The 16,459-nt window shown below is 36.8% G+C and overlaps 1 protein-coding gene across 10 annotated transcripts in view; it reads left to right on the top strand.

Moving 5' to 3' along the window:
* LOC126917942 (whirlin) overlaps positions 1-11,897 on the top strand; it is a 111,372-nt gene extending 99,475 nt beyond the window's left edge. For all 10 annotated transcript variants that reach the window (XM_050725402.1, XM_050725409.1, XM_050725406.1 and 7 more), the window contains 3 exons: positions 2,601-2,906; positions 3,277-3,355; positions 3,460-11,897. In XM_050725402.1, coding sequence (XP_050581359.1) covers positions 2,601-2,906; positions 3,277-3,355; positions 3,460-3,602 — 528 coding nt within the window. In that variant the 3' untranslated portion in view covers positions 3,603-11,897. The remainder of the gene's footprint in view (positions 1-2,600; positions 2,907-3,276; positions 3,356-3,459) is intronic.
* Positions 11,898-16,459: the final 4,562 nt, after the last annotated feature.

Here is a 16,459-nt window from a genome sequence, read left to right on the forward strand (position 1 = left end):
GCTTCGCCGTAAAATATAAAGAATTATTGAAGAATCGTTTCCATTTTCGTTATTTTTTTAATTATTTCGCAATTACGAGTTGACAAATGGGATCCACGTAGGTACGCGTAGGAAGAGAAATTCACGAATAAACGCGTGTGTGTTCGCGTGTTCTCGTCACACAAACTGCGTTCGTTTGCGAAACACTTTCACCGCTCGCGATTCGCGTTTCTCTATGCAAGGAGGAGGCCGGCCGCGAAACTTGGTTCGCGAATTCGCTCGATTTCCATGCCCGTCGACCGTGACCTACGGATCCGGCTACCGACACATCTGTGTCGGTGGAAATTTGACGCACGCGATGGAAGTCGAGCGAATTTCGAGACGATCCGGAATCTACGTTGTGGAATTTCATTTTTCGCAAAACGAAACCGAGAATTCTGTATAAATCAAAACGTTTGACACTAGAACTGTCGACAACTAAAATATTATACAGAATTTTTATCAAAAGAATCAAAATGACAGCGACATGTAAAAATATATAATTTGAGGAGAGAAATATTTTCCAATAAAAATATAAAAATCTTGAATCATATATTTTACAAAAAATTACTCAAATCTATATAAATCTATAGGATCTGTAGAAATGATAAAATTTGACGATTCTAAAAAGTGTAGAAAGTAGAGAAAATTTCGAAGATTCATCAAATTTTAAAAATCTATAAAATTCGACAAAAATCCATAAGTCTGTAAGTCTATAAGATTCTAATGGAAAATTACGAATCAGTAATTTTGTCGTCTCTGGTAGTTCTAATGTTAACGAACGCGTCAGAATTCGCTCGGGGGACTCGCGAGTTGACTCAACAACTGAAGTTAAACACTAGTTAGGAATTCCTCAAGCGACGTAACAACAAAAATGCCGAGTTTGCTTTGGAAATTGAACGAAGAGCAAGGAGTTTCGTGAGAATTTCGAAATTCGTGAAACTCGACCAGTTTGACGAGGAAAGATACGTGACTAGTCTAGGAAAGATACTCGTTTCAAAGGTTTGATCAAGGAATCACGTGCCACGATCATTTCTATCATCGTCTCATGAACTCTCGTCTTTTTTCGCACGTTACAAATTGGAATTGAAGAACCAATTTCGTTAAATGCCGTGCGTTAAGAAAGTTGATCGTGCAATCGCAATTTCGATAAGAATAAAAGAAATGAAATATAATTCGATCGTAAAATAATTGCACGACAAAACACCACCACTACCACCACCACCACTCTGTCCGAGCACCACCAACACCCAACTGCTACCAGCCTATCAGCAAGCATGAAACTTAATTTTTTAATATACTCTTATGATACCTATATCGATATACATATATATTTATTTATATGTACGTAAATATAAATATATTACACGATATATTTATATTTATTACTATATATATATATATTTATATATGTATATTTTTTTATTCATATTCACGTTTTTTCAACACGATGTTGCGTACGATGACTGTGATTGCATATAGGTAACAAGAAGAGATGTGCATCGTTGTGGAGAAGCGAAGCCCGGTAGACAATGCAAGTTGGCTGTGGAGTAACTACAAAGGCGAATTTGGTGAAACCCATTGATCGACGATGTTTGGTTATTTTTTAAAAGATAATACCGCTTCTTAGAGTACTACGATGAAGATACTATTTGAAATTAAATTTCTCGAAATTAAAAATTGTAAAAATTGATATACAAGATATCTCTTTTATATTAAAGTTCTTGATCTTTTCACAGTGTAACTTGAGAGAAACTTGTACAAGCAGTCAAACGTGATATACTATGCATTTTATATTTTAAATGTCATGATGATTGACGTAATTATTGATATTTATTTTTTGTAAAAGCAAAACGTCTGATACCAGAGATGCAAAAAGTCTTGTCCATGAAGAAATAGTTATTTTCCAGACAATAATTTATATTAATTTTATTCATATTCGTCTTAGCACATTGCACAGGTTTCACAGAATGTTACGAAACGCGAAGTGTTAGAAATTCTTTCGTATCGTACCTTTCACGAACCTTTTCGCGTAACCAACTTTACAGACTACCAGGATTCCCTTCGACTACAGCGTGCACACGAACTTGTCAGCATCAGCCTCCTTAGCTCTTGTGTGCTGTCATCATGCGTTTTCGAGGTGGCTTTTACGGACTGCGTGACAGTGACCGTGTCCGAAACTCTTTTCCCGTTGAATCTTGTATTTTCAACTTGAAAAATGTTCACTCTGTTTTCCATCGGTGAATATTTCAAACTTCTTTTCAAGAGAAAGCGAGACAACTAAAACTAGAAGCATAGAATTTTCCTTCTATTGTAAAAGAATGAGAATTTTCAACGTAGAAAGTTCAAATCGGAATTTTCAAATGATAGAAAATTCAAACTGGTACTTTCGAAACAAAATATTCAAATAGCATCGAAAGAAATTAGGAAACTAAAAGAAAGCGACAACATCTCGAAAATACATCCAAAAAGAAATATAAATCAATTTTTCTACTAAGTGAACAAACGGTGGCTGTCACAAGGTCAACCGGAAGCCGGGTGGCTCAACTTCCACCGATGAAACGTAGCTGTGCCCGTTTCAGGAACTCGCGCACAAGCTCTCACGGAGCTTCGACATGCAAGAAGCTCAGCTCCTCGAAGAGGGTGGTTCTGGTGCAGCTACTGCTGGGGCTGGGGGTGCCGGTGGTCCACCACGAAGACATCACAGTGCTCAAAGGTTGACTAGAAGCGAAATGTCGGAGAGAAGAGAAGAAGATGGCGCCCTTGTGGTTCCTGATCATCAGGGTAACCTGAGGATCACTGTTAAGAAAACCAAGTCGATTTTAGGTATTGCCATCGAGGGCGGTGCCAATACCAAACATCCGCTGCCCAGAATCATCAATATACATGTAAGGAAATTTGTATTCACAATAAGTATTAACATTATTTGGAAAATAATAATTAATTGATTGGAATACGAAGATATTAGAAAACATCAGAATTTAGGAAATTTTCAAGTATTGCGTATATTTGTACATCTCAAAAAAATTTGAAAGTAAAATTTAGTATTCTGTGATTATCGATGACTGATTTTATTTCTAGAATAACGTTTGATCGATGAAGAGATATCGAAAACACATCCTGAAATGATCAGTTTAATTACAATCGTCTATACATATAGCTATAGAACACTTAAATATACATTACAGACTTGTAGTTCTACTGTTAGGTAAACAAGTTACCGATACTCGGAACACTAATTAGTTTACATTTTCACAGGATAATGGAGCAGCATACGAGGCTGGTGGTCTCGAGGTCGGTCAGCTGATCCTAGAAGTCGACGGTCACAAGGTCGAAGGTAATTTCATCTTCCAAATCTTTCTTTTCTCGTTAACCCAGCTACAAACATGAAATGACAGAAATGACAGAAGTCTAACATTCGTCTGTATTTTGTTTGGATAGGTCTCCATCATCAGGAGGTAGCAAGGCTGATCGCAGAGTCGTTCGCGAGACGAGACCGCAACGAGATCGAGTTCCTGGTAGTCGAGGCAAAGAAGAGCAACCTGGAGCCGAAACCGACGGCTCTGATATTCCTGGAGGCGTAGCAGGAATCTCCCACCTCCGAGCCGGAACCACCGTAGCCCAACGTGACCAGAGCTCGGCCCGCGACATACTTGGAGCGTCGTAGACGCTGAACCGTCTGTTGAAGCTGAAGAGACCGATGGAACGAGGAAATCGATCATGAAGCTCGTCGATCGACAAATGTAACGAAGACAAATCGACGAAGAGAGAAAAGAAGACGAGCTTGCCTCTTCATCTTCATCGAACGCTCTCGATTCGACGGTCGAGCTCTCAGTCAGGTGCTAACTGAACCTGGCCCTGGTGGTGGGAATTTTTCAAAAAGAAAATACAAAGAGTAAAATGAAGGAAAGATAAAGAAATGCCACGGATAGAGGAAGGGTTAGGCGGCGAGTGAAGCTCGATTAGCGAGTCAATGGAATGATAATTACACGATCGTCGACACTATCGTGGCTGCCCTCGTTGCTGACGAGTCAGACTATCGGAAGCTTCTAATTCTTCGGCTTTCCAACCTTTTCGATCCAAGAAGCCGTCTGATAAGAACAAATATTGTCAAAGTTTGCGACGAGGAATAAAAGTAAGGACGATCCGGTGACAAAACACAGGAGTACAAAAGAGATATGGTTTGAAGAGACTATTTAAGAGAGACACTTTGAGTGTGAGGATGATGTTAAATGAGAGAAGGAAGGTTGACTGTGCCAAACTATTAGGGATTGTTTCGTGTATACTAATTATGATACTCTTAATCGTAACGAGATTCAATCAGAGACTCTGCCAAGACAAGAGATTCACGAATATGTGAGTAGCAAAATCGAGCGATCCTGAGTGAAAAACTTGTGCTTAATGGACACGATCACGAAAGCTGTTCACGTGCATGGATCGAACGTATCAAGAGTACGAGGCAGTGAGATTATGCGAGACATGCGATGATTCAGTAAAATGCGTTTTCCAGGATCCTGGCCGATGTCATCGATCAGGATTTTCGTTGATGCAGTTCCTCAAAGGCTTATTTAGTGGTACCGTGATGACAATCCGTTTAACTGTCTTTTAAACGTCCGAGAAAGATACTTGTTTCCAGCTACCACGCAATTGTTTCAAGTTTTAAATGTCTAATTTCAAAGTTCAAATTTGTTATTTCATATTTTAAATAATTCTGAAAATAATTGTCATATATTTCTAAATCTATCGAATCACAGCCTGTTAAAAACCTTCGACTACGGATCCACAAAACTCTATTTTTGCATAAAATCTAGATAATCGTATAAGCAAGTAATTCGTACATAAGAAAACCCAACAGGCGGCGAGGAAAATGTGGCGAGGAACAAAATCGACGGAAGTCCTAACCGAGTGGAGCCTGAGATTAACATAGACTTATTATGGGAATTGTTGAGGCTTAACAAGATATGTTATATATACATATATATTATATGATAATATTATTATTGACTATCGTAGTGGAATTGCAAACTTGTACCTACCCGATCACACCTCAAGCGCGCACGGACTTCCGGTTGCTGGTGCGCGCTGAGGCGGCACCGAGGAGCGCGCAGAAGGGAAAACTGAGAAGATTCTATAAGAATATGCGAAATATTTTCAACAAGTTTAAATAAATATAGACACCGCGTACTTAGCAATGGGCCTGATCGTTCGAATTTTTCGAGAGATCGCGGACGATCGCGCATAGAAAAAAAAAAAAAACAAATTTCTTAAAAAATCTGAAAATTTTCGTGATCGAAGACGAATGAAGAAAAGGAGAAAGGAAGACAAAATCTGCACTTTCTGGAAAATTTGGAGAAAGCGTGAAACGAACAGGCGATCACGAGATCATAAACGTTTGTTTGCATAGTGGATCACGTGGAAATTATTTTAGAATCACGTTCGCGTGAGCGACGATTCCTTCAATTCGTACGCGCGCCACGCTTGGAAAACTCGAGGCTGTATTTTTCATACAGAGATTTCATGCTTTTTCACCTCACCTTGTTCACGTGGATCACGTCGTTTAGGCATTTTTTACGATGAATCATAGACGCGACGACGAGAAGAATTTTCTAAATGATACATTTGTATCGCCTTATTGTAATTGATGTCTCGAACTTTTCGATCGTTGTGCACGATCACGTTGATTTTCGTCGCTGTGTAATTTGGAAAAAGAGAGAAGCAACTTGTTGTATCTACGCGAGTTAGAACAGCGGTTCCTATTAATTTCGTTGAAAGATCTTTCAATCTTTCTTGGGCAAAATCTTTTTTAAGTAAATAACTTGTTCGTACAATTTAGAGAGTTTTGTTTGATTCATTGTATTAAGTAAGGAGAAAGTAGAATTCGTACGTGTTTCAGTTCTTCCGGATCGTTTTACAAAGCACAGAGAATTAAATTTCAAATTAAGTAGAAAGTTCGATTTTCTTTCGTGAGTTGAAAGAATATTTGCTTTGTGGAACTGCTTCGTTAGTGTCGACAAACCGTTTTTCGCTAACTATTTATAACGTAATTGTTACCGCAATAATTACATTTAAACGAGTAGTAGTTACTAATTATCAATTCGTGAGTATAAACGTAGCGACTGTTGTTGTAAAAGTAAATGGTTATCGATACGTCTTGTTTAATATCTCTACCTGTTACCAAGATAAACGTAATTTTACGAATAGTAGTGTGTATACGTTGAATGTCGACGAGTCCACAAGTCGTTCTATCGAATGCCGATGATCGTCCGCGATCTTGCTCGCTTTAACAAAAATGATAAAAAAAGATAAAAAGATGCAAAAAAAAAAAAATAAAACGTGAAAAAAATACCGCGCAAGCTTAAGTAGTAAATTATCGCGTATATGTAATGATACAGCCGAATCGGGACGCAGGCCAATGAGAGAAAGCGAGAAACGATTCGACGAAAGCCACTGACGGTTCAAAGATTCGCGTTTAATCAAATTCCGATGGAGTTTTTCGATAATGTCGTGTCACGAATATAAACGTATTGTCAGAATTTATGTCGTAGAATTACTGTTTTCTAATAACATCTAGTCAAATAAGGTAATATATCGTTTAAATAATAATTCTTGAAATATTTCATTCAAATAATACGTAAGCCCTTTTATATCATTTAATTCTTTGCATTATTCAATCTAGAAGGCTACTTTTCGGTAAAAATTCTCAATAAAGTATTTCGATAATATTACTTTTATCTGAAACGGACAAGCTATACTATTACGATATAAACAGCTTTACATTTGCATTAATTTTGAAAGATTAAAAAAGGAGAGAACGAATAGAATTTTTTGATCGTCAGTGCGCTAACCAAGAAAGCACGTTTCAAAACAGTAATGTACCTGGACGCGTGTACGACGTATTCCGGTAAATGTGCCAAAGAGAAGAAAAAGCTACACGGAGAAGAAGAAAGAAAAGGAAGAGAAAAGCAGACGAGAGAAGAACGTTAGCGTGGAATTCGAGCGCGGAAAGCGGGAAACTTGTGCATACAATTACAAGTGCAAAATGGAAAACAAGACGGAAACTATTACGAGTGGACGATCGGGAGAAGAAAAGAAACCGCAAAGAAAAAACGAAGAGGAAGGTTTTTCGTAGCTGGTGTGCACTCGAGTTGTTTTCTTCGTTGTTGCTTTGTAACGCAAGGATGCAATTGCACCGCTTGTCGCGAACAAGCCAAGGGATTAAGAAACACGAGAAATAGAAACGAAAAAGAGAATAAGATAGGAGATAAAAGAGCAAAGATGGGAACGATTGGTAAAACGCGGCTAGTTGCTGTTCGGCTAAGCAAACAGACAAAACTAAAAAATACCTCGTGTGTTAGTGTTTCTTCCTGTTTTCGAAGCGAATTTTTCTAACGAAGCATCCAAAATAAATTCGACGTCCCGGATAAAAAAAGCAAGGAATAAAAGAGGAAGAACGAACGATGAAAAAAAAAAGCATGAGAGGAAAAATCACTATGGAAAGTGGGACAAGAAATGAAAAGAAACGAAAGAAAGAAGGAGATGATATTTTTGTAAAAGCCTTCGATGTATAACGCAATCACCGGAGCGATTCGAAGATCTCAGCTGACATATCCGACAATGCCTTACCGCTTTGATGAAAGAAACAAGAAAAAACGAATGGGTTCGTGAAAGCGACGCGAACCGATCACGATCGAGGAAAATGTTCGTTGGAACTTCCCATTGATCAGCGTCAGTGGATACAGTACGGTGCGAAGCAATTGGCACACACAGCATTGGCTTTTCGATCTTTCGATTTTGCTTAACGATCGGACACAGAGCGGAGCGACGCTGATAATCTTTCTGGTTGAAGAGTTATGTAAAGCAGAAAAGTGGGAATAACTGGTTCTATCGGGCTCGGTTCGAAACGGAGAGCGTTGTTTATAAATGTACGCTGGAATCGGTATTCCTATTTTTTAAACTCGTGCAAATAACCGTAAAAATGAAAGAAACGTTTACTCGATATTTGGAATATATGAAGGAAGAGATTTGTCAGAGTTGAAACTTATTTTTTGCTTCTCGCGTGAATAAGATAAATGGTATTCGATTTGGAAATGAATTATCCAGGTTTCTTAATTAAATGTTCGCGGAGGAACCTGTAAATCTAGACGTAAGAACATTTACAACAGTCTTTCCTCTTTTCGTTTCATTTAAATACATTCAACAGAAAAAGTTATCAGTAAGTTTCTCCATCATCCAATTGCAACAAAAATATATCAAAACTATGATACAATAGGAATGAAAGGAAATATCTATCGTTTAAAGACTGCCAAACTGTTGCAATTAACCACGTAATTACATTAACAGCTTCATTATCTTGCACGATGTATGCTTCACGGTCGCTGATCCTCCGATCCCATCGAGACAAGAAGAGAAAACAGATTCGTCGCTAGCTATTTTTCCATACACAAGTTCCCTTTATTACACAGCAGACAAAGGTTTCGAACGTTTCAAGAAAAATACTGTCGCTCTCGGTCGATCGCTTTTCAATTTCTCGAAAAATATCAGCTACTGCAAACAGAGAGACAGAGAGAGAGAGAGAGAGAGAGAGAAAGAGGCAATCTATCGTATCAATGAGCTATCGTGATTCCCCTTCGATCAATGATAATCGCTGATATAATATATCGACTGTCGATGATACGTTTGGTTCGATTAAAAATTCATTTCGAGGGATGGAAGTTTCGTGCGTTGAAATAAATTTTAATGAACACGATTTCTATATGAAAATCAGATTAATCGCGAGACGATTGACCACCTTTCTCCAATGAAAACTGTTTTCTCTGAGAAAATCGGAAACCGATTTTCTTTACCGCGAGCTCGAGCGTTCGCGTTTAGTCTGGCGTTAAAGTCTCCGCGTTATTTACGTTTCTCTCGCCGTTTTTTTCGTTTCTTTTTTTAATAAAAAAATTCAATAATTTATTACTTCTTATTAGTTAATACTGGTAATTAGAAACAGCATTACGATATTGATTTCTTTAAAATTGAGGAGTAGAAGAAAGGTTAAGATGTTGAAAATTATTCTAGTTATTCTAATTATTCTAATTATTGAAGTTAAGTGATCGGAAAGACAGTAATTATTTATTTTAAGAAATTGCTTAAGCGAGTAACCAGCGAGGTGCCTTAACGAAATAATTCTTTCCATTTTTTCTTCTAATTTCGCAAAACAACTATATCTACCTAAGATTTATAAAGCTACGTATACATTTAAAATTGCCTCAGGTGAAAGAAAATGAATTTCAAAGATTCGAGCGATGTCCTACGATCGACAAACACACGACGAGACGATTAGTCTACGATCGATGTCAATTAATTAACCCTTTGTGCTTCAATGGCGACGTTTCTTATATACCTTTCATCGACACAAAACGAAAATGAGCAGAAAGCTACTGTACAAATAAATTTACCTTTGACTTCAATACATTTCACTGTAAAAATGCGCTGAAGTTGTGTGTCGATCGAATGAAAAATATATTCGAAATGCAAAGGGTTAAAGTTCGAAGGGGAAGCGACAAAACGATCGAGCAATCAGTCGCGATAGAAAAGAATAATTAGACGAAGACGAACAGGTTGCGTCCACTAAACCCGAGATTATCTTAAATAATAGCGTTAGCTCCCACAGGACACAAAAAGCATGCCGCGAAGTCAGGAAAGAAAGAGCGTAATCTAGCAGAGAGCGATTTATTTTTTCAACGACAAAAGAGAAAAGAGAATCAAACTTGAGAGACAAACACGGACTCGTACCACGTTAAAACCTGTCCAGCTTTCGCACGTTCACCATCCGCAAACTTGCTTTTTCTCGATCGACCGTGGAACCGTGGGTGCGAGCGAGCATTGAAATCGATCCTCTGGTCGGTGATCGAGATCGATCGTACGATGAAAGGCGAACCAGGGATTTCGAACGTTTCGAAGAGGAAGCACGTGACTTCGCTCCAGGAAATACTACTTCCATTTCTTGCGATCGCTGATGATTGAAAGGAGGAAAAATCGATTGAGAAATTGGATTAGATATAAAAATTCAGGAATTGGATTCAGCTTCAATTCCGTTAGAAAACGTATTTGAATCGAAGTTGAAGAAATGAGAATTTTCCACTCGAAACGAATATGAACTCGATTCTTACTATCAAACGATTTCTGGTATTCAAAATTTCATCGAGACGGTGTATAGAAAATTCTTAATTGTCGAGTATTTGGAATGTTTTCTCTGTCGGATATTACGGCAAAATTTTTCGGGACAAAAATTTCGCATCAGCGATTAACGATCTTAAATACGATCGATTCTGAATGTTAAGAAATTCTTAGTGTCATAAACTTTATCAAACGTTAGAAAAGTCTGTCTTGCAACGAAATACTTTAAGAGAAAAAGCTAGCATCCACGATACCACGTCGCCTCAGTCTCGAGAGTCGATCGACAAACGTAATTCGCGTGAAATCTTCAGCTTAAGCTTCGTACACATCCTCGTAATCGAACGTCAAGATAAACGAGCGAGAAGATTGAAAAAGAAGAGGATTCACATTCGCTTAACGAATGAAGAATAAAATCGGAAAATTATGCAAAAGCGAGTCGACTATAGTCGTCGGCGGATAAAAGGGCTAATCGAATTGTAAAGCAGATGTAACTGTACTCGTAACGTTTCAAGGAACACTCTGTACATAAGCAAACCGCTCGCTCATACCGCATTTCATAGATCATCCTTTTTGCAGCCGATTTCGTACACCTTTAGAGACACATACACACGTACGTTCTACACTTACAGAGACCAAACAAATTCACACGACTGTGTAACACATAACAACAACACGAAGAATCGTTCCAAAGGATGAAAACGACGGGGCTCGTCGCGTTAATTAACGACCCGTCGATTAATACGCTCATCGTCGTGGAACGGAGATAGAAGAGATCGCACGTATGAAATTGTTACACCAGTAACATGTATACAATGATACGTTGCGCGTATACAGGGTGTAAAAGAAATATGTGCCACGATCTTATCGCATTCGGCTCGTTGTGCAACCATATTGTGGAAAATAATTAGATTTCTAGGTCTGTTTTCTTTTTCCTATTTATAGTATATAAAGTATGGAAAATTTGTAACTTTGACAGTAGATTTCGCTTTAGAATCGATGGAATTTCTTATTTATTATGAACTCGTATCGAGTAATATATCGCTACGTTTGAACAAATACTAGTTGCATGGCACATACAATTAGTCGATAAAAAGTTAATAAATTGATTGAAAGATAGGATAAGAATGATGGTTTCGTTCTTTAATGAGACGATACTGAAGTTTTGTGTGTCGCTAAACAACACTTGCAGTTTGTTGGAATTTGTAGATCTATTAGTAAAATTCTTTAAATCTCTGCTTTTTTATTTGGTTTAAATAGTACGTTGAAGGAACATCATCAAACGATACTTTTACACCCTGCGTATACGAATACACGACTACACGATACATTCATGGACACGCGTAGAATAAATGTAAAGGGACAAAAGGAAATTCATCGTTTCTCCGAGTGTAACGAGCGCGACCATATTGTTTGATTATTGTTAAAAATCGCAGACGCTTTAATTGTTTGTTCGAATTGTTGTTGTTCATTATTGTTACCGTTGTCATTATTATCGTCGTTGGATGTCGCGTAATGTGATTGCGATCATCGTTTAGCCTGTCGATTTCTTCTTTTTTGTGTGCCGTTATTATTATTATAGTCATTACATTATGATTACGACCGTGAATATTATTATTATTATTATTACTATTATTATTATTATTATTAACATCATCACCGCGACGATGACGATTATTATTGTAATTGAATAAAACGTTCACCACGAGAGGTATGAATATTTATCGAATCTTTTATTTCGCTTCCTACTATTACTTATTTTACTTTTCCGATCTTATAATTCCCCATTTCCTCGTATACTTGAATATTTTGATATAATTGTTTGTTAAAAAAAGATTGCTGAATAATAAATTACGAATTAGTCGTGTAACATATTCGTTGAAATCTTAATCGAAATCATTTTATATGTTTTGTTAGATTTTGTAATAATTTACTTCGCCTTTCGATATTACATTTCGAGGACTATTATAAACAGATTACGTATACGCTACTGTAATCTAATAATATAATAAATAACGCTTTGTACGCTAAATAAGAATAGTTTTCATCTGTGCTCTTCATTTGCAGAGGATAATAGAATAAAATGATAGATATATATATTAATGATTAAATAGATCTTACATAAACCAATTTATTACAGAACGTAATATCTAATATTTGAGAATTACAAAAATTAATTAAGCTAAAAATTAAATAGATGTATCAATGAGCGCCAGCGATCGAAATTTACCACAGATTCCTTGCTTATCGTGACGCAGTAAAAGCATAATCGGTAAAACAGACGAAACGAGAGAGTTGGCGGCCGCAGTTAATTCAGAAATCTGTTTTCGAAGCTCGCTGCGTTTGCTCGTAATTACGTAATTACACATCATTCTTGCCAATTAAGCTCGAATTATCGATTTCAAACTGATTACCAGTTAATTGCTTCCTGTTTGGTGAACCACTAGGATGACCACAGCTTATAAAACAATCGGTGATGTAATTTCGAGTTAAACGATGATAATTACGTAACTTCGAGGCCGCGAGAGTTTTTATTGATAGTTGTCAAGTGCTGGTTGCAAGGCTTCTATTGTAGTAAGTGAAATGAATTTATCTCCTCTATATAAAAAGAAAAGAAAATATCACTTTATATAAGTACAACACCAAGCCAAATCCGATTAACGTTGCTATGGCTAATTGAGTTAATTGTTACTCGAATTTTAACTAGATCTGCACAAAATTTACCTCAGGACCCGATAAGTTACCATTTAATAAAATTACCGAGTTGACAAAGGGTTAAGGATTATAGGTTAAACTTCTCTTTTGTGATCTCACAATTGTTCATCAAATAGGATAATGTCAATACAATTTTAGCTTGTAATATTTATTTGTTCATTTCTTATAAATTTGTTTATTATTTTTTGCAATAATATAAAATGAAATTCCTAAGGAAACGGAATAGAGCGACATATCGTGTTGCACATAATCTGTCTGTTTAGCTTTCGCTGCTATCTAAATAAAGAAGAACGATACAATCGAAAACTAGCTTCAAGTTGAACAATTGGCTTGCTTAATTCTACGAAATAGCGGCGATATCCTACAAATAAACGAAGCGTCTCGTTGGATTTAGAAATAATTGAATTCTCACGATAACGTTCGAGCCAAACGAAAACTAGAAGGAACAGAGAACATGCCGAGATCAGATATCACACAACTAAAAAATACGGAGGAAACAAGTAGACGAAAACACGATATATAATGCATTTTTCACAAACATTTCGTTTTGGAAAAAAGAAATGTAACGATAAAAAAGGGGGAAAAAGGAAGGGAATGAGAGAAATTCCATTGGAGCCAAACACTTTTCCATTTTGTTTCAATCTTTACTTAAATTTGAATCAAAGCTACCTCAAAATTCGATTCGATTTCGATTGAAATTCAAATAGAAAGATCTATCGCATATATTTTTATCTGAATTCGGATATAAATATAAAATATTTCAAAGTCGTTTCGATTTCGATTCAAAATCAGATTAAAGATTATTCTAAAGCTATTTCAATTTCGATGAAATTTTACTGAACGATATTTCAAAGTTCCCTCGATTTAATTCAAATCTATCTATATGAGAAGAATATTTCAAATATAACGTAAACCCACTTCGATTCTTTGAAAAGAATGCTATAATTTAGAACTTATCCGCACCGAGCCAAGAATAAGAGTTGGTCTTTGCGAAACGCTAGGCATAAGATAAACAACAGTTGGCGGAATGTCAAAATATCACAACGCCCACCGAGATTTCTTTTTTTCGACATACATAGTCGTAATACGTATCAGCGGATGTACCAAGCTGGTCGATTGCGGGGTTGGCTTACGCAACACGGTACCTAGGGTAGACATAATGCATAATCTCGTTAGGAATCTCCAAGGGGGTTGCTGTCTAAGCTATGTCGTAAAGCTCTGCTAAATCACTCGATCGCGTTGTGGCATAAGATATTCCGTGAAAATACGTTGTTTACCTAGAAATGGTATGTTACGTTAGTGGATAAAGTTAGGATCGATGACGATGTAGGGTGGCGGTTGCCGATACCGATGCCATTGGATGGCTGTTCGTTGTTGATTGCAAGTAACACGTGAGGGAATTACTCGAGCGGATATTACATTATCACTGAGATATATTGCTCGAAGAAAGTATATTTATTAAAATTGATGGCTACAGCGGAACACCCTTTATCTAAAGTCATCAGGAAACAAATAGTTGACATTGTTGACAAATTGTTCCACCAGCAACATATATATACATATATAATGATACGTAAGACGTATACGAGATGGAAGGAAACAGTACGCGACGATTTTATCGAATCCGACTCGTTGTGTAACGATGTGGAAATAATCAGATTTCTAGGTCCCCTTCTTTTCCTTTATTTTCAGATAAAATATGTATTGATATTTCTGGAAGGTTTGTAGTGGCTTCGTTAGTTGGCATTCCAATGGAAAAGAGTTTATCACGAACGTGGCTCAAAGTAAACGATTTTTTTTTCAAAGGAGTTTGTCAATCCTCGTAAAATTCCATTAAATCGGTCAAGCGCCTATACTATGGTCCATAAAGAATATTTTTATCTCAAAGAATATTGCACTCAAAGCGGTGGATCAATGTTGAAAGCTGCTTTCAGGTTCGAGGCATCCTTAAGACATACAAAACGTAATTCCTTTCGTTCTGCTTGGAACTATCCTTTCTGCGGCTATTTTAGTGCATTTTACCCAACAGTACAAATTGCCTGAAGATTGTGACACACTTTACTATATTCATGGTTCTGTGTTTCGTAATGAATGTTCATAGCATATTGTGAGGTCGTAGGATTATACTGTACCAAGGGTCCTTGATGAGGTAGCAAAAATTAAATCGGTTTGAAATACGCGGATTCTCAACGAATCAAATTAAATCAGAGGAAATTTGAATAAGTTGATCAGGCATGCAAATCTTTCTTGTATCTCTTTACATCAGCAAGTTGACGGCACGGTTCATTATCTATGATAATTCTTATCTTCTTTCATCAGTCGGTGAAAAGACTTAGTGTTTTCGGATGGAATATTAATTTTATATTAGTAGTAGTTCCTTTTTAAGTTAGAAATATACTTAAATCTACTCTATATGTTGAGAAATAAGGAAAACTATGAACTCACAGACGTTACTTTTAAAAATTTATGAAAAATCCAATTCAGCAACTTGGTACCTGAAAGTCTCGTTTAACATTTTATTGAAACCTATTAATCCTGTAAGCAATTAACAACTGTTTCTTTGTTTTATGGTTCGATCCCCCATCGTTACAGAAACGATATAGGTTTCGCTTCGATTACTATAACAATGCCATATAGTGCATCGCGTTAAAAACCGAAGGAATAAAATAGGTGAATTAAAGATCCAATTTTACTGAACTTCTCGAGAATTTGCGTATCAAACGAGCCGTGACTAGTCGCACATGTCGCTATATTTTAACAGTGCGTGCCCTAAGGGCTCTATGCCCCATTCAAGGGGTGGATCGGGGTGGAAAAGACCGCAGGGTTGCACGTGACTGCACGGCGGACCGGATGCGATTTTTTTCGTTTCACTAGGAAATTGCCCAGGAGACCGTGTGTCTAATTCGCCACGTTAATGTTACGCGATGATTATTGTGAACCGTATGTGGAAATCGAGGCGAACACAGTAATAATATAAAAAGATATATATAACATAAGACGATGTATACAAGGTATAAAGGTATGAAATAATTAAAAGATAAACAGAATCATATTTTGATATTCTGACGAATATATTTTGGCATGCTTTACCTTGGACTTTAAACAAGTAAATCATACGTTCCGAGACCATTCGTTTAAAAGATTTAAATATTCCATCGAAAATTTCAATATTTAATTTAAGATTTAAATGTTACCAGCAAATATAAATATTCTCAAGCTAGAATTTAAATATTTATCTAAAATACTACAAAAAAGAAAGAAATCTCGCCAAATCTTCAACCCACTGAATCTTTCATATCTCAATCCTTAACCCTATTTATCACTCAACATCCGACCACATAGTCAACGTCTACAAAATCATTTAACTTAATAAAACAAGCAGACTTCGGCATTCACCATCAGTAAAACCTTCAACAAATAAATCACACGTTACGAGGCTATCGCTTCCAGTTTAACACATTCCTGTCAAATCTAACGTTGGCCGTCTTCACGTGGCGGCAGATGCTCGATATACTCGCTTCCTGGTTTTCGTAGACGTCTAGAACCTCCTCCAGCTTGATTTACGAACAAC

This window comes from Bombus affinis, chromosome 6 (genome assembly GCF_024516045.1).
Source record: "Bombus affinis isolate iyBomAffi1 chromosome 6, iyBomAffi1.2, whole genome shotgun sequence".
In the NCBI taxonomy this organism is placed as follows: Eukaryota; Metazoa; Arthropoda; class Insecta; order Hymenoptera; family Apidae; genus Bombus; species Bombus affinis.